Source organism: Corvus kubaryi, unplaced genomic scaffold (assembly GCF_017639235.1).
Source record: "Corvus kubaryi isolate FWS band 111438036 unplaced genomic scaffold, C.kubaryi_AGA036_p1.0 37396, whole genome shotgun sequence".
In the NCBI taxonomy this organism is placed as follows: Eukaryota; Metazoa; Chordata; class Aves; order Passeriformes; family Corvidae; genus Corvus; species Corvus kubaryi.
The window spans coordinates 21,621,803-21,640,849 of NW_024581135.1; the positions used below are offsets into that span (position 1 = coordinate 21,621,803).

The following is a 19,047-nucleotide window of genomic DNA, read 5'->3' on the forward strand; positions in this document are numbered from 1 at the left end:
CAAAATTACCTAATGCTACAGAAAAATTAGGGCTGATGAAAAAAACAGCCCATCAAACCAGCCAATATTCCCTCATCTCAAATCAAAAGAATACTTACATTTGTGCCTCCAAAACGTTTAGTGAGAATGGTTCAATTTTATGGAAGTTTTGAAAGATTAGACCAAGTCTGTTCAAGAACTTCCCTGGCTTTCTGCCATGATACCTGCCTACCTCCTCCACAGCTCCCTGGCTGGGCCATTGGCTTGCTCAAGGCTTCCAGGTCTGTGTGGGCTTGGAGATAAAGCTGCTTTTAGGACTTAGAGTTTCAAGAATATATAGCTCCAGAATAGCTTCCCCATGGGAACGGCTCTGAAGCAAGGCTCTGCTGACTGATTAGCATTTCAAAATTCTGGAGCTCATTCCTCACGGGAACACCACCAGATCCCAAGCTGGTGGAACAGCTTGTCAGGCAGCACACATCTCCAACAGCACAGCACCTGCTGCACTGGGCAGGGGCTGTTGTCCAGTCCCCTTCCCACAGCCCTGACCTCTGCAGCTTGGCTTTGCTCTTTGGACCTATACTGGGCTGACCGTCTGTGCCCTACATTGCGCAACCACCAGAATCTGGGTGCTCATCTCAGAAGGAGCCTGGATGTGTTTTTAAGGCACAGGCGTGGGCAGAAGGGAAGCTTTCCATGACTGAGACATGCAAAATACCTTGAGAGTGGGCAATGTGATGAGAACACCTTGCCTTTTCCTTTGCTGACTTTAGTCACAAGAGCATCAGCTGTTTTTCCAGGCATGGAAAGTGTGAGCACTCTGCCTGCACAATTAATGCCTGAGGATGGACAGGCTCCTTTGTGCTCGCCTTCATCCTTACACACCAATGGAGCAACACAGGGCTGTCCAACACAAAGGATTTCATAGCAAGGCAAAACAAATAGCAAAGGAAATGGGGCAGCTGTACATCTTTCAATTGCTGGAGAAGGAAACAGATGACATGGGGAAATTAAATACTTAAGCAGCAATTCACAAAACAATCCTGCTTTGAGACTGTACTTCAGCTTTTTTGAAAATGAACTCCCAGGGCTTACTGTGGTCAGGGCTGGCAGCGATACTGCTTGGACTCTGCCAGTGGCAGCTGGCTCTCTGCACACTGATAGTTCAACTGCAACTTAATTTCTATCAGTTCTTCAGAGAAGTTACCTGCTCCAAGGAATGCAGAAGATAGGAAGCACTACGTGGGTAGCAGGCTGAGATAGTCTGGAGCAAAACTGTGACAGGAGCAGAAATGCTGCTTCACGTACAGCCTCAGAGGGTCATGCTGCCTGGTGTTCCTAGGAGCAGCCCAGAATACCATCAAAAGCATCCAGTGAAATAGATATATAAAAAATTATCTTCAAGATAAGCTAATTAATGCTTTGTAACCAGCCTGTTCCAAAAAAAAATCTTCTGATTCAACTGCTTATTCATTAAGACACACAAGCAAAAGGGTACAGAGGAAGGACTTGGAGAGCTCTGATGGGCTGGATACATGTGGCAGCTTGACAAGTCTACTAATCTGCCTGTCCACCAGTCCACTTGGACAGCACACAAACAGCATCATTAATGCTCTAGTCTCTGAAAACACACTATTCTCTTAATGCTACTGCTAGTTACGTGTTTGTATCATTCAAAAAAGAACTCCCTGGTGCATATCTGCAAATTTTCTTTTAATATTGTTACAGTTTCTCTTCTGAACACATTCTGGGCAGTGGGATGAGCCCTGTGAGCATGGGAGAGCTTTATACAGGAGGAATGTAACTAAGAATAAATTTTTCTAAGTTCATGCATTGAATTTTGATCTGGGTAAACTCACGTCTCCATTAACAACTTCTGAGCTTCAGTGTTTACACAAAGTGGTGGCATTATAATTTCAAATACTTCTTCAGTCATTTCTACTTATGGCAGAAGCCTGAAGGAAAGCATGCTAGAGATGGGGCATGCCATCAGAAAAGGCAGATTCCTTGCATACAGATGTGTCTTCATCTCAAAAAAGTTTTAAGGGCCTGTGGCTTGGATGCAAAAGTTGGAAATATGACCCTCTGAGGCAGTAGGGCAGATATTAATTACAAGGATTCACTCTAAGGAAGCAAATCTGTCTTTAAAGAAGCTGATGAAATAATGATGAAATTTGAAGGAATGACATTTAAGGAAAAAGAAACTATTTCTGCTTTGCTAGATACCTTAAGCAGAAGTCAGGCTACGTACTATGCCCACCAATTAATTTCCTACAGGATCCAAATCCCAGACACCACCCCAAGTTCTAATTTTGGAAGACATTGAAGTTCGTCTCATGTTTGGTCGTTTGTAACAATCCCCAAACCTCTGCAGTCCAGCTAACACCCAACATCTTATTTCAACCAACAACCATCCATCAGGTGTCCAATGTGGTGCCTATGTTTACCTCTCATCTTTAAGGAAGGAAAAGACATGGTCCTCCTTGTCTACCATAAAACCCAAACAAGGATAAGTTAGGGAGAATCCACCTTCCAGGGATTAATAATACAGGACTACACCTGACAAGATCCTGAATACACTCAAGTCTGTCTTTTGGCAGAGAGGGACACATTCAGCCATGCTGGACTGAAACAAAGCACAAATCAAGTCGAAGTTGCTAAGGCATCCTTGCTGGTTGCTATGGCATGTGTACTGTTACGAATGTTTAGTTCTGGTTTATTATTTTTTAAAGGATTGGCTTAGTTTGTGTAGCATAAACCATCAGCCATTAGAAATAAGCTGTTTTTTCTACTGGCTCTTCCTCCTTTCTGAAATGGGTGACATTTATCTTTCCTGTCTGGTCTTGGACTGTCGCACTCTCCTCTTCTTGCATGTTTTTGTGCTTCTGCAGAGAGTAAGATTTTAAATGGTTGAGAGTAGCCCATGCAGTAATCCATTTCTATTTGTTAAACTTATCACTTCTGTACAGCAAATAAGAGTCCTCTTGAGATGTGTAACTGTCTGCTATAAAAAGCAAATGCTTTAAAAAGTGTAAAATGACGTATGATCCATGCAGTTTTGCTCATAGGTATTTTCAATAAAATAATTGTACAGACCACCAAACAGATTTCCTGGATTTTCCTGGAGTGGCATTGAACCCCACTTGAATGCAAGTGGGCTGCATCCTGCTAAAAGCTGTAATTTTTTTTGAGTACAAACCCACTCTGAAAAGCAATGGCCTCATGTGGCTCCTGGTTTATTATGCCTCATTGTCTCCATATTAAAATGACTCAGTTCAGAAGCAAAATTATTACTTTTTTTAAAAAAAAAAGCACTGTAAGACCACATAAACTCAGCCAAACTTACAGCAGTCAAGCCTGAGCTCCCCTACACTAGCACATTAACAGTGGCTATGCAGGCCCTGGTTCTGCATCTGTGCACCTCCAATGCTTCTCTGAAATGCCCAGATCTCTGCAGCTTCTGGCTTTGCTGGCTTGCACAGCCTCAGCTGTGGGAACAGGCTGACACTGCTGCAGGTGAGGCACAGACAAGGCAGAGTGGGGAACTGCTGAACCTGTCCTGCCGTCTCCACCTCCGTGGGGCTCTGCCCAGAATCCTTCTCCTTTGCCCAGCTGCTGATTTCTATGAAAATTATGAGAATAAAACCCTCCAGGAAGCCCAGGGAAGCTATTGCTGAGGATGGCCAGTGGCTCAAAGCCAGCCCTGCAGCGAGGGGAGGACGAGCCAGGCGGGTGGGCTGCATCCCATGCCCCTGGGAAAGCCCGACCCTCCCGCTCCTCATCCGCAGGGGAGCCAGGCGGGACAGGGCACTCTGCAGCCACCCGAGCTGCCGGCCTGGGGAAGCACCCTGGGCAGCCCCGACCCCACACAGCTCCTCCTCACACCTCAGCTGATGGTGCTGCACATCAGCAGCTCAGCCAGCCTCACCCCAGCCCAAATCCTTGCCGACACTTCAACAAGCACAGTCGTACAACATGGGATTTTAAAACACAAATAAGATCATAGAAATTACTGGAAGCTACCAACACTGACGTGAAACCTCACACAAGACAGAAAGCCCTAATTATAGTTCCTGAACCTATGAAGTCATCTAATACACATATGTTCCTTACACTGCAAGGAGGAGAAAGGATACATGCAGTACTTACCACCATCCTCATAAGGAGGAAAGAAAACAGATTTTCGAAGCTTTTGGAAACCCACAATTTAGAAAAATCTGCATAAATCCATAAAATCAGATCTACTTCAGTTAAAAAAAAAAAAAAAAGGCAGTACAAAATAATAAGCACTTTGGGTTTATTTGTAAAAGCAATAATATTAATTCCACAGTGCCATGCAGCATTGCAAGCCTTCATACCATTTACTTTTATTGTTTTTCTGGATCAAAATTACCTAACATTGACCTGAAAAATACGTGATATCTCTCCTAAATGCCCAAACTGAGGAATCTAAAGAAAGGAATAAAGATGGTACACTTACTAATTCAAGTGTCATCAAAAACTTACTAATCAGAAAACGAAAATCAAGCTTTCTCTTCCTCTCCTAGCACTGTACACCCTGTGTAAAGTCAACAGCAATAAAAAGTACTAACAATCTTAATTCACAAGTGGAGGACATGGCTGCAATCCTATATTCTTAGCAGAGGCAAAATACTGAGAAAGGAAATGCCACTTCTACACAATCATGTCTTAAAACAGAGCTGCACTCTCTAATGCATCCTGGACAGTGCAGACTCTAATGGTAACAACAAAATACTGCATTCAAATAATTATGGGTGAAGAATTTAAAAAAATTTCAATCCTATGTGGCTAGAAATGACTTTACATTATTTTGCAGTTCTGTGATAAAAAGCCTTCTTATTGGCTTGAGACAAGACTTCAGAAAGCTTTAGACAGAGCAGATTTTCTTAAATTAGCTTGAAAATTCAGTTTCCAGGGCAACGTAAGCAGGTCTCCATACATCAACATCTCTTTGCACCATTTTTATAAATGCGGTTTGCTAGAATGTCATAAACCCCTTTTTAAATACAGCAAACTATTTTGATCACTTTGATCCTTTTCTTTGCCTTTGAAAGAAGGCCGACTGTCCTTTCCTTTCAGAAGAACCTTATCAATAAAACTGTCAAACTGTTTTCCTTTGGAGAGGCTTTATCCCAGAAACGCCTGCAGTGACACCAATGTGTGTAATACATTTCTACCAGCACCTGAATGTTTATGTAACATTTCAGTAGGCACCCCTTATTCATCATCCCTTTTCTTACTTTCCTTTCAGTTTGCAAGTATGAGACATGACTTAAGGTCTATGGCACTCTGGGAGTCTGCTGGTTTATATATAAAATTAACCTGAATGTCTGTTTCACAGAAACAACACGAAATTTGCTGATGCCCACCTTGCACATCAAGATCCTCAATGACTTTCTCACACCTACCAATACATGGAATGGTATAAAAGAAATGAAGCTAACTATGCATCTATTTTCTCCTCCCTTCCAAGAGGGTGGGAAAAAACAATCTCTTAATGATGATTATTGTCTCTTCTCTGCGAGCACCCGAGGGGGGCTCTGCAGTTACTGTTTCAGTGAGTTACTGAAACAGGTACCTGAAACCATCAGCAGCAGAGTGGCTATGCTTCCTCCTTCCATTGAACAAGGAGCAGACTGGCCCCGCGGCGGAGCAGGCTGCACATGAGTTACAACATGAGGACTGACTTAGGAAAAGAACACTGAATGACTGTTACCTGCACATTTTACTCCCTGAGCAATGAGGCCCCACATGAAGTTGGCACAGTATTCACACCAGTGAGGGCCCCTGAACGTGTGCACCTGGAAGACAGTAGCAGAAAGGAAAATTACAGAAAGTTACCCAACCATTTCACAGGCATCAGTATCACAGACATCAGTATCAATGCATTTAAACAGTGCAGAATTCCTCTTCTTTGAAGGTACCACGTGCAGTTTCTGGAAGCTTCCCTATACCATGGCAGGAAAGGAAGAAAGGAACTAAGTCAGATTTAATAACCAAGACTCTTGCAGACCTGTGGAAAACTGGAGTCCTCCATCCTGAGCCATCCAGAGCAGAAGAACTGGGTCTGTGGGGGTCTGCTCCAAGACCAGGTCAGGCAGAGAAGCAGGCACAGCCCTTCTCCCAATTCTTGGCATCCCTCTGTCTGGGCAGGATTCTGGCCACAAGGCAAGGCTTTTGCAGCAACTGTGCAAGAGTTGGCTTTTCAATTTCAAATGCCTTGTGCTATGGCCTTGCCTTCATAAGGCACTGTGTGAAATGGGTGGGGGACTGCAAGATTTCACCTCGCATGGAATGAGTCCTGCCAGGCAAAAATACCAGTGCCACACAGAAATACTGTAAATCTGCCTAGAGACTTTCCAGTTTAGAATAACTCCAAAAGGAAATTAATTTTCTTCAGACTAATGCTACATATTGAAAATCCAAAATCCAAAATAAAAAAAGAATCCACTGAACCAGGAAAAAATTCAAAGCTAAAGAAGAGAAAAACCCCAATGCCGCTTTCATTCCTGGCTCACATGCTTGTTACAAATCCTGCAGCCACCATTAACTGCTTCTGATTTTATTCTGATAAAGCTCCTGCTGTAGGAAACCACAGGATTCTTTACAGAAAAAATCACTACTTCCTTAGCCAGCGTAAAAGGCTTTGAGCTGCTATTTAGAATAGACAGGCTGAAAATAGAATCAGTAGCTGATGATCACAAAGAAATGAAATTTGCAGTGAAATATAGTAAAAATGCTTTAGGCTGAAGTCACTCTGTCCCTCAGAGGTGCTGAGCGGGTGTGGGAGCAGGCAGTAAGCTCACGCGTGTGCAGCACCCGGTCGGATCAGTGCTGAGCAGAAGAGAGGAGGAGCCGGTGGAAATGTGTGCTCCTGACATCTGCACAGAGCTCTGGCTATGAACACTGAAAGGCAAAGTGGCCTGACTGAGGTGGCAAGTGTCCCCCATGCCACTGATGTAAGAGGCAGCTGGATTCAGCTGACACTGACCCCCACAAGTGGCAACCCAGAGCAGCACCCTGAAATTCAGACCACAGTTGTTCTGGCTAAACAAAGGTCTGCAACCTCCTGGGCTTGTGGTACCATCAGAGCAGCAGTGAGACAGATTGCTGAGACACTCTGGAAAGTTACTCTTGAACTCACCAAGTAATTCACATGCACATCTGTGCTAAGGGAGACCCCTGACTGCCTGTGAGCACAGGCTGCCTGCCCCAGCCCTGCCTGCCCCCAGCATCCCCACCCATCCCACACGCCTTTGGAAGGTGAGATGTGCTCCACGAGGCCTCTTCTCCCTGCAGCTCTGGCTGACTTCCACAAAGCAAACGATGACAAGGCTGTCAGCACCTGTACTCTCCATTTTCTTTTTTCCTCTCACCACAAAGAGATTTTTCACACCATTTGTTCCATTACCCACCTGCACTACCCACATCCTTTTGGCTTTCTTCCTCAGCCCGGTGGTTTTTATCCAAGTTTTTGGCAGTGCTCCCTTCCCAGAATAAGAACATTCTAATATCCTCAAGCAAAGCACTATGCTTTAATGCCCGCAGGACTAACAGAACTTCTTCAGGGAAAAAGGAAGGCATCATTTCAGTCATCTTTTTTTTTTTTAGGGGGGGTCAAATTCCCCCCAAAACATACTTCTTTAAAATACTTCTCAAAAAATTCTCTTGACGAAAATTGAAACAAAAAATGAGATTTCAGAAGTCTGGACAATAAAGAATTTCTTTTCAAAATACTTTTCAGTTTTGTAAGTTGTTTTGTTTTTAGTATCTCTGATTGAAAAGGAGGGGGAATTTTGTTTTGTTCCTTAAAATGCTGACACATTATTAGTTCTTTCTAAATAAAAAGAATTATACTATCCTACCTTGTGTCTCTGTAGATGTTGATTTCAATTCATCAAACATCAAATCACCAAATGTGGTATTTGCTGAAGCATTTCTAATGCTGTCCTTAGGTGCTGGAGACCCAACTTAGCTTCTCCAGAGCTGTCCCCAATGCTGATACACACTAAACCTCAGATGTCCAATCTCTAACTGGCTGCTTTAGCAGTGAACATCTTTCCTTCTTGGGATCTTGCTCCCCACCATGGTCTGAATATTTTCGTCTCCTCCTGAGTCTCCCTAGAAACTGTTCTGCAGGGTCTATCACATCCCAAATCTGCCACTCCAACCTTTTGCCTCCATTTTTAATATTATGAACTTTTTTTAGGAGCTCAGTTTCTCTTACATGTGGTAACTATGATTAACCTGGATTCTACCACAGCCAGTTCCCCTGACATCACCCTGGCTCTCAGCTTGCCCCTCAGAATACATGACTCATCATCAACCTAAAAATGACAAGGACAAGGTGGACTCTCTTCCTCCCTGCCAACACTGCATGTACTGGTCACCTTTCACAAGCCCAGGATTGAGTTTGTCCTTCAGAATCACTGTCTCAGCAGCACTGGCACTGTTGTCTCATCCCATGCAGCCAGGCTTCCTCCAAATACTGAAATGCCTTTCCATATCATCAGTTAGATTTACCCAGAGCCCGCTATGCTTTATGCTGCCTCATCCAAATTACTATTCCTTATCCATTATTCTGATTGCAAACTCAAAACAGATTAAAAGGTGAGCGTAGGTTTTTCTGTGTCCCATGATGCTCTGCCTTGCTTCATCCTTTATATGAGATGCAACGGGGAGGGTCTCTGGCAGTATTAATCAGGAGGCCCAAAGGTCATCATGTCCTTCCAGTCCTGCTGTATTTAACCCCACAAGATCAGCTCTGAAGCCTCTGTTTCTGAGGGGTTTCTGAGCAGTGCTGTCTTTTCCCAGAGCTCAGTAGTGCCAGAGCATCAATCTTCCCGCTGCCGTGGAGTGGAACTGGACACCTAACCCTGCACTGGTCTAAGTACACACCCTCTCTGGGAATTAAATCAGACACAGTAAAAGATGCCAGAAAATACTGAAAAATTGGTCTTCTGAGGTAGGCCAGAACAGCCTCTAATCCTAGTTCATCCTGGAGGGTGGGGTCTGGCAGCTAAAAAGAAACACCTTAGCATCCCTTTGATACTTCAAGGGCCAGCACCTGCAAACAATACTGCATTTATTACATGACACTGTTTAATACAGCATTCTGATTTTTATATTTAATTCCCCATTCTAAAAATCTGCCAAGCAACTTTTTGTTTTCAAAACTGAAAAGAAGCTTTCCAGAAAAATTTCTAAAAACACACCCAGCAGAGTCCCAGAGATCCTGACTTAAATTACAAGGGGTTTCTTTCCCCTTGTAAAAAGAGCATCTGCCATATGCAGATTTTACTGTCTTATAAAATGTGAGAGAGCAGGATTGCCAACTGTGGTTTTATATCTCCCAATCCTTCCATTCTCACTCCCACCCAAAAATCTTCTTCTCTCTCTTTCCAAATGGGAGTAATTTTTTAAAATAGTCTGGAAAATGAGTAAGTGGGAGAAGAAATTAAACTCGTTTTAATTGTAATTTGTAAAATTCCGGGAGAAAAAAATAATTTTAAGAGAAAAGTCTAGATAATTTTCAAGGACAATAGCTTCAGAAACTATATAAAATACTATTAATCTAAGCTGTCCTGCAAGTCTGAAGTAAGAGGAGAGCCTCATGTTAGGTTTACACCCTAGGCATTTCTATTTTGAACTCTCCTGCACTATCAACAAAGTATAATAAACATTTAACTACTGTGATCTACGTAGGAGAACAGTTTTTTGCTCAGGCTTGAAAGGCATTTTCTTATACACAAGGAAAAAAAACTTAATTCTTGTGATTAACCACTCTGAGTGTTAGAAAATTTCACTTGTTTTTGTTTTGCATTTAATTAAAATTTTTTTAGAAAAGACAAATTTTTAGGAGAACCAAGTAAAAAATGACCCAGTGGCTCTGACAGCAGATTATACCACAAGCTGTGAACTCCTCAAGCAGATCTCTCCCCATTATTTCTCAGGCTCTATAAAGGTCACTGTTGAAGTTAGTTACCCGTGCATCTTGTAACTCCACTTATTTTTTATGCTTTTGGTTTTTCCGAGGCAGTTATTCAGCTACCCTTGATTGCTACCTGAAGACCAGGAATGAGCCAGCAGATAATTTGTATTCTTAACTGGGAGGCTTAGATTTTATCACTTGTCAAGGCAGGGAGGAAGAGAATGAGAAAATATCAGTGAAGTGCTGTGCAAATGTGATATGAGGGAAGATGGTGGATCAGCAGAGCTTTAGTGAAGCCACTGACAGGAAGAAGACAGAACTGGATTTGAAAAACTATGGTTAGAGAAAACCAACACCAAGCACATAAACCAGAAGTGGTTTGGGACAGTATCCAAAAAAGGCTTCCTTTATTGAGAGGCTGCTTCAACAGTCTCAGTGAATGCTTGTTCCATCAGACCCCGCTCCCTACAGAGCACCTCTTCCACAGCCCTCCACACCAAACTGCTGGTCAGAGTAATGGGGTTTGGAAAATCCAGGCATTACCATCTGTTGTGGGATGGGATACATGACCTTGAAAAAGGAAAAAAATACTGTTCATCTATACTCTTGGGTTACCAGAGCCCAACACTTCAGGCAGAAGTCTTGTTGGTACTCAGAGAGGAGACCAAGTCTGCCAGGGACTGAACACATGGCACACCCCCAGCATTGGCACCACATGGTGCTCCAAAGGTTCAGGTCTGCTGGCTATACTGTTCTTCAAACAAATTCCCAAGGATGATGAGACACTGCTGGATGGAGACTGGCAGCTCAGTGGTCCTAGCTGATTTGCAATTCCATTGGCGGAATTCTGCCTGTTGGGACTTTACCAAGCTTTTAATTGAATACGGGAGACACTGTAAATCTCAATCAAACGATGAACTCAGCCCGTATTATTAACGTCTGTTTTCCCTGTCACAGTTGATTTTATCAGGCACTGAGCGCACCCATGCTAGCATCCAATAGGCATGTCCTTTTCATCCATCCCTGGTCCAGACAGACTGCCTGGATGTGAAGAGTAGACAAGAGATACGAGTGAGAAACTCAACCATCAGTTTGGGCAATGCTTCAATTTATCCCTGTATATATTATGATGATTAGATAGTGCCTCTAAAACAAGGGTCTCAAAGCACTCTGAATATTCCAGCACACAACAATTCTCCTGTGAGGAAAATATTGCTGCTGACAAGTAATCTGAGAAGCAAAGAGACTGCCACGACAACCCACACGGCAGAGCAGTATCTGCAAGATAACTGCTTTCATGTGAAGGTGTAACAGAAATGAACGTAACTGAGGCCAGTGGAACAGACCTTCTCCAGAAATAGAGCTGGCTCTGCCTAGCCCAGCTGGGGTGTTAACCATGGGGAGCCAGCCTGGGACCTCCCCAATGACTGTGCAGCAGCTCTGGAGAGATGCTGTCAGAGCGCTGCCTTGCCCAGAGCGTGGAGTATAAATAGCATCGCTATCGCCGGTGGGGGCACGGAGAATGTGGAGCAGGACAACCTCCCTCCATGTCCTCACCCACTTGGAGCCAGAAGCGCTGTCAGATCCTGTTTACTCTCTGGTTTGCACTGACTGTGTCACCAGAGATGGGAACAACTGGAAATTGAGGTTAGTCTGTGCTCTACAAGAGCCAAGGCAGAAAATGAAAATTGCAGGTTGTTGGCTTTTTTGCTTGTAAATTGAGTGAAAATGGCCACCTTTCTTTCAGGATGGAACAGCAGATTTTCTTTAAACTGACATCTGGAAACGGGAACATTTTGCATTTTATTCCAGGTCCAACTTACTTGATACGTGCCTCCATACAGAAAATTCTGAAACTAGAGGTGAAAATTGAATAAAATCCATAGAATTAAAATTGTATATACATATGTACTTTATGCGCTATATGTAATGATGTAAATAGAATACAAACCCCTGAGAGATTCCCAAATAAATGCTTTTGTCAAGATACTAAGGCTAATTTGGAGGAAAAGCTGTTGATGATGAGAGAGCATAACATGCACTACAAATTTCTAGAGGCAAAGTCCCAGTCCTCCCCAGAAGAGCGCTTCCTAGCCTTATCACAGAAACGAGCTGGTCTGGCTTTGGGCTGCACACAAGGCAAACTCACAGGATCCACACATGGGGACTAATAAAACTGTTGGTGTGGTGGGAAGAAATTACAGACTAAATAGATTAAGGATTTTGAAAAAAGGCTTTCTCTCCCTTTCTTATTTTTTTAACAGTGGCAAAGCCTGAATTCAGGGACTAGCACTAGGAAACCAGAAACATTTAAGTAATATTGTGCTATTTGCAATCCGCTTTGGAAAAGCCCTGGCTTTCCTCAAAAAAGTAAAAAAAATGCAAGTAACATTAAATAAATACTTAGGAGACTAAAATCCATCCGTGGCTAAAAGCTTTTCTGGATTGAACTGTCTTACAATGTAAGTTTCAGAAGGAAGAACATAGAGCTGATGAAGTCTCCTCAGAAGTTTTGTGGAAGTTTTTTTCCAGGTATGTTCTCCAGGTATTTTCCCTGCCTTTCAACAAATTTTTTCCCCTCAAGTCCTAGGAGTCTAATAGAAACATCAAATTTCCTGAGGTTTTCTTATCTGTGGGAACACAAACTGACTCTCCCCAGGGACTATACTAGAGGCACCCAGCTCTCTCTCTGAATATTCATATTACTGCAGTAGCTCAATTAAAGATATTTTGAAAATAAGTCCAGTGCCAGTTCTGCTCCCAATAAAAAATCCAGCATCCTCTTTTCAGTGGAACTAGATCAATTTACCCCAAATTGACATCTGCCCCAGTTTTTAGAACATCAGAAATAGAAATGAGTTCCTGTCAGAAGTCAGAAAAATGGCTCTGCTTAATATAGTAAGAGTTTGTTATAGTTTCTGGTCTTTTTGCAGCACTTCTGCATTTTCCATCTCCCAGTTTCCCAGTGTTTAGGCATGGCTCTACTGAGCAGCTCTTGTTAGAATAACATGTGGCATGGAAGTAATTTGCTATGATTTTTTTACACTAGCAAAGCACCCAGCACAGATGCAATTACTCCAGTAAAATTTGGGCCTGTGCCAGGGCCAGGTGGGTTTATTTGTGTCTAAGATGTGGTAAAAGTTTCACTGCCAGAGTAACTCTTGTTAAAATCAGCAGTGTCTCCATTAAGGTGATGCTTGAGTCTGTCTATACTAGCAAAGTCTTTCCAGCAGGGACTGGTCCTCACCTGAGCCTTCACTCCTTGTGCATATTTAAGGTTATGTTCTACCTCCAGTTACTTCTGGACAAAGCATGCTGTCTCCTCTGGAGCTCCCCATGTGGCCTTTCAAGTGGGTCATCCTCAAAGACAAAGCCAGGATACTGCTTCAGTTGAGGAGAGAGATGAGGAATCTCAACAAACAAGGCTCATCATCATCTTGGCTGACTTAGTTTAAGCAACCGTGGAAAAACATCTCTCTGGAAGAAGTGTTGGCTTGAAAGGGAATTATGCTGTGAATGTTGACTCATTTAGCAAGCTGCTATTTATTAAACTGTTATTTATTAAAATTAATTGACTGTGCCGGCAGCACTAGTAAGACAGTGACTAGGAAACAGCGTGACAGTACCATGCACTGCACAGAGAGATAGCAAAAAAAAGTCTTCTGGAGATAGATCTATTTTGTGAAGCTCAAGAAAGAAACAAGACAATATCCTGGGGAAAATAATGCATGGAAGCACAGGTTTCAGTCCAGCCCAGACAGGCACAGACACCTTCTTGCTTCAGTGAAGCACCATGGCACTAATCTAGGCAGAAGAGTGGGTTTGTGCCTTGGACTACTGGCAGTAAGAGAACACCTGCAGGGTGTTCTGTTGGCTCAGGTCATCAGGAGCCAGAGATGTCCGAAGGAATACCTGTAACCAACCAAGGGAGCTAAAACTGCCCCAGGGCCCATGAGTCAGAAAAGCTGGAGGGGAGTGAAGACCTTTAAGGTGTTTTGTCCAGGCTTATTTTAAATTTGCCAAGTGATGAGAAGGTGATTGCTCTGACTAACAAATGTCACTACCCAGGAGATTTCTTGCTGTTAATCTCAGATTTTCACCTTCCTCTTCCTTCTAAGATATCACCCCATAAATCCCAGCTCCTCTTCCAAAACTGCCCTCCTTACCATGAACATTTTTCAAGCATAGTTTTATCTCTTTCCCCAGCCCCATGCAGACAGCAGGCAAAGGAGTGAGGTCAGTGCCCAAGTCCAAAAGCACAGCACCAGGTGGTGAGGAGATGCAGAAGATATTCCATGTCAAATAGGGTGGACTCACGGCAGAAAGTACCTCATTAGATGTATCTTTTTTATCAGCAAAAACTATGGGATGTAGACAGAAGTGGAGAGACGAGGAGATGAAGAATGGGAAAATGCAGAAGACCGAGCAAGGGGAATCCTTTGTGTTCACCACCCCAATAAACTGCCTCACTAGAGAGGGAAGATGGAGAAAACCTTAAACCCAACTTGGATTACCCTGCTGTCTAACTCTTTTGGCCTAGAGCCCACTACACCTCCTAACCCAGAGCTTCTCCTGGTCCTCCTCTCATTTTCAATCCACATGGCACCTTGCCACAGGCCCCTTTTCACCTCAGATTTGTGGTTCCTCTATTTCCTCAAGCTCCTCCTTCATCTGCCTGCCCAGGAGGTGCCCAGCTGCTTCCTACCCTTAAACTTATTGAACAGATTAAATATCAGCTGGGTAAGAAATTTTATTTTAATTTATCACAGTTAATTGCCTTTTGGGGACAATATAAACAACTACGAGAATTGTAAGGGACAGTAAAAAGCATTCTTATTAGTAGGGTCCAGGGGTAGAATAAATTTATGGGAATGACTAGGTATGAACCTATTCTGTCCACTTCTATGAAGTTACTGAACTTTGTAGCTCTTCTGTTACAGAACTTTCCCCTATGATTAAGTTCTTTTCCTAAGAAAATAACACCACTGGCTTCAGCTATGCTCCTTGTCAGCACTTCAAAGAGCACAGGTCTCCCAGACCTTCCAAATAGAAGATGCTCTTGCTCATCTACACTGAGTGGAAGAATGAGCTTGATATCCATCACACACACACACACACACCCCCCTGTCCATATAGATACGTTTGTGGGAGACTGTGGGATTTATTCCCCATAATGGGTAAGCGAATGGAAAGAAAGAAAAAGCCTTTCTGTGAGAAAAGGTGGGGCTGAAACTTTGAGGATGGTGAAGTGACTGTCCTGATTTGGTCTAATGATTCATTTTACAAGAGATCTCATTCAGTGTGCTGGATTTCAAAAAAGCACAGTAAACAGAGGGAAAGCAAAAGTAATCCAAATATGCAAAAAGATAGACCCAATCAAGTCACACTCTCCTTCAAATTCCATTATTCAATTAGAGCTAAATAAAATGCTGTATCAAACAATGTAAGTCTCTTTTGTCTGATATATTTGAATTACTAGAAAATGGATCTTTTGTATTAGATTTATAGAGAAGAACACAGAAATATTAATTTTTTTTTTATAAATTAGAAAAGGCAAAAATATACTTAAAATACTTTTCATACCTAGCTTTCATCCTGAAGGACATGCATTTAAAACTCAGTCAGAACTAACATTTATAAATAATCACCCCTTTCTTTACTTATGGAGATTAATTTAAGAGAATTCAGGCACTCTATATTTGCATTTGACATGTGCTCATGAGAGACCAGACTTTCCCAACCAGGAGAACATTACAGAGTTGGAGATCATTACCGACCAGCTCTGCTTGCAGAGCTCCCTGTCACCCTGGCTACACAGCCTGTTCCCTTCAGGCAGGAGACAACTCACATTCCAGGAGATTTAAGTAAGATTAAATCCCCTCAAAACCCCTGCCATGTCAGCACTCCTAGTAAAACTGTCTTTACATTCTTCTTTCAAACAACCCTTGGAGCAAAACATAGGTTAACGGATTTATTCAGGAGACCTCTTGATGATTTAAAAGCAGCTTTCATGTTCACTCGTCCCCATGGCACTGCACTCCTGTAATGACGATGCACTACGCTGCTCCTCTGCCACCGCATTCCTCTACCTGAGCTTTGCTGCAGGCAACAGTCTGAGGGTTCAAACGGCACCTGTGTCCCCACCTACCCATCCCACAGAGACAGGAGGTGCAGGGGGGAGGGAGAACTGAGGTCCCCTAGCCTGGAGTCAAGTCTCTGGGATGTTTGCTAACCCCAGCCTGCCTCTGGAGTGGCTGCTGCTGACACCTTCCCTTCTCCAAGAAAACATTGCTGCTTGTTGTGAATTTGCAATTCTCCATTTCTCCCCTCTCTGCTATGATGCTGCAGCATTTCCAGTATAAAAGGATTTTTGAGACCCCTTCATTTCTGTGAGCAGTGATGTGACTGATCCAAGAAGCAGCTGGGAGAGGGTTAGGGGTCCCTATCTGGTGCCTTGTGCCTGCAGCACAAAAAGCAGATTAGCCACAGAGGTACAAAGCAGCGGACACCCTCCTGTTTGCTGTGGAGCCTCTGGGGACAGCAGTCACTGCTGATTAGCTGAACTGGATAAATTTATTTAATTTCTAAGTTGTTTTTTCTTGTTTTGTCTCAAAAGTCTAGGTTGAAGACTCTGGACCTGACATTCCCTTCCTCTCCGCATGGGTGACAGATTTGCTACTTGGCAGGCAACCTGGGAGACTCGTGCAGACATTTTAAATTATGACATCTATACATGTGAGGAAAAAAATTTGACAGATGCAAAGAAATTATAAAGGAGAGAAGCACACGAGCTAATGATGGCCACCATTTTAAAGCCATAACACAGAAATTACTAAGAGCTTATGTTTTTGCTTTTTATTCTGATGGGAGAGTGGCCACATTTAGAGTTTATGAATGCCAGCAGCATTCCTTCAGTGGGAAGGTTGGTAGAAGCATGCCCTGTAAGGGGTTTGTCCCCTGCTAGTTTTTTATAGCAAAAATTATCTGGGCCGGGGTCGCCTTTCACAGTGACTTGAGAATAGAGTTACTTCTCAAGGTATATTTTTCTGGCAACAGTATGTATAAAGGAACTACAGTACAACTATTATAAAGAAAACAATCCATGTGGAAAGTCTGGGCCATGGCTATGACCTTGGAGCAGACACACAGTCTGTTTTTGGAAAAGACTGGAAAATTCACAGCTCCTAAGCTTTCCATAAACAGTTTATGGAAGAAAAAGATATAAACAAACCCAAATGAATGAAAATCAGGTTATCGGATTATTTTCAAAACAGATGTGTTTCAGGCTGTTAAAGAAAAGCAACTAGGGAACACAGATGTGCAAAATTAAATACTTATTATCCTACATACACTGTAGTACATGGAAAATCATGATCTGCTGGCATCTGCAGGAATTATCTTCAAACTCTAAGGAACAAATGAAAATTGCAAGACGTTGCAGATATTTAGGACACCTCAGAAGCCTGTGAAAAAATGCTCTGCATTGAACTGACAGCCAGCACAATTATGTTATGCCAAGCATTCATATGAAACACTTCTTACAAACCATTTTCTACATGGTTTTCAAATTCGTGCTTTATGGAAAAACTCAGATGAAACAAAACATCCTGGTCACATAACGTTTCCGCTTTTGGTGATTATCTGCACTCAAAAGCCAGAAAGTGGTTTAAATAAAATCAGATGGAGGACAGGTAAATTAATGTATGGGCATGCATATGGACATTCCCACATTCCAACATGTGTGTGTGTGTGTGATAGAAATCAAACCTGAAAATAGGAGACATTTAGCAGATGTTTATATTATCAGATGCCCATATTATATTAACAATCTCCCCTTCTCTTAAAAGAAATAAAAATTCAGACTGCCTATCATCAAATGTTTTGACCGCCAAAAGGTTACATGACTGAGTCCTTAGTGGACACTTATTACAAAACACGAATATGTTGTATTGACATGTATCTCTCTTACCAAAGAATACTGGTTATTTAAAGCAATTAATAATTAGAACCTACACAGAAGACACAGTAAATTTTATTAAAACACAAGGTAGCTGCCGATGCCAGCATGTCCAACAGTCCCATGGTATAAGCCATGCCGGTTTCAACACACTCAATTCATTGACACAGGAGAAAAGCCAGGAACTAAGGGAAATGCAGACCATCTGCTCAATCCAGATGCAGCAGAACACACTTCGTACCTCCAAAGCTATTTGCCAGCGACAAACTGAGATAAGATCAATTTAATATTCTAACTATAGATCTAAGACATTTTTTGGCATTAATAGTGAAACTGGACTACATTCATTTGAGTTGAAAGAAAACTTTACCTGTTTTTCTCACTTTTAGCATCTCAGTACAAACCGATTCTAAATAAGAGATAGCCTACATATGGCAAATATTATCAAAACAAATGTGTGCACACAAGCAGCCAACAACAAAATCCCAGTTCTGCCGTATGTTCTAACGCGCCTAATTGATGCAACCGGCAATCAGGTTTACTTGCAGCTTTTAAGTTCCTAGAAAGTCACAATCTGCATACATATCATTTCCTTGCAATACCTGACCCATTTCAAAACACGAGATAAAGTCCCTGCATCGAAAAACGAAAACAGGTAGGAAAACGCCTTACCTTGAAATTATGAACCTTCTCGTATTTTGGAACATGTTCATTTTCCTTCAGAGTTGCTCTTCGGACGAGCGACGTCAACTGCGAATAAGCAAAGAGTTTAAGAGGTTGCCAGATTGTCACAGACGCCTTGCGAGCGCCCAGTTTCATGCCCAAGGCTGCGAGCAGCAGATCGCGCTGCCGGCCCTCGTGCCCGGCGCGGTGCCCCGCGCTGCCGCCGCCTCGGTGCGCTGCCCAGGGCTCCCTGGCCGGCATGCTGCCGTGGAGGCGACGGCCCGCCCGCGCCCGGCTGTGTCACACTCAGGCTGGCGGGGCGGCGCGGACCATGCCGCAGCCTAGGCTGCTGGGGCGGGCGGCGCGGCCATGGAGGGCACGGGCTCGGCGGGGCGCGGGGCTCGGCGCTGCCGGCAGGCGGCCGGCGGGCCGCGGCAGGGCAGCCCCCGCCCCCGCCAGCCTGAGTGTGACACAGCCGGGCGCGGGCGGGCCGTCG

General features: G+C 43.2%; 1 protein-coding gene across 1 annotated transcript in view; it reads right to left on the minus strand.

The window, feature by feature from the left end:
• Positions 1 to 19,047, minus strand: part of CHN1 (chimerin 1) — a 64,335-nt gene that overhangs the window by 11,018 nt on the left and 34,270 nt on the right. The window contains exons 5-6 of the mRNA XM_042040458.1: positions 18,561 to 18,638; positions 5,717 to 5,801 (exon numbers count right to left, since the gene is read on the minus strand). Coding sequence (XP_041896392.1) covers positions 5,717 to 5,801; positions 18,561 to 18,638 — 163 coding nt within the window. The remainder of the gene's footprint in view (positions 1 to 5,716; positions 5,802 to 18,560; positions 18,639 to 19,047) is intronic.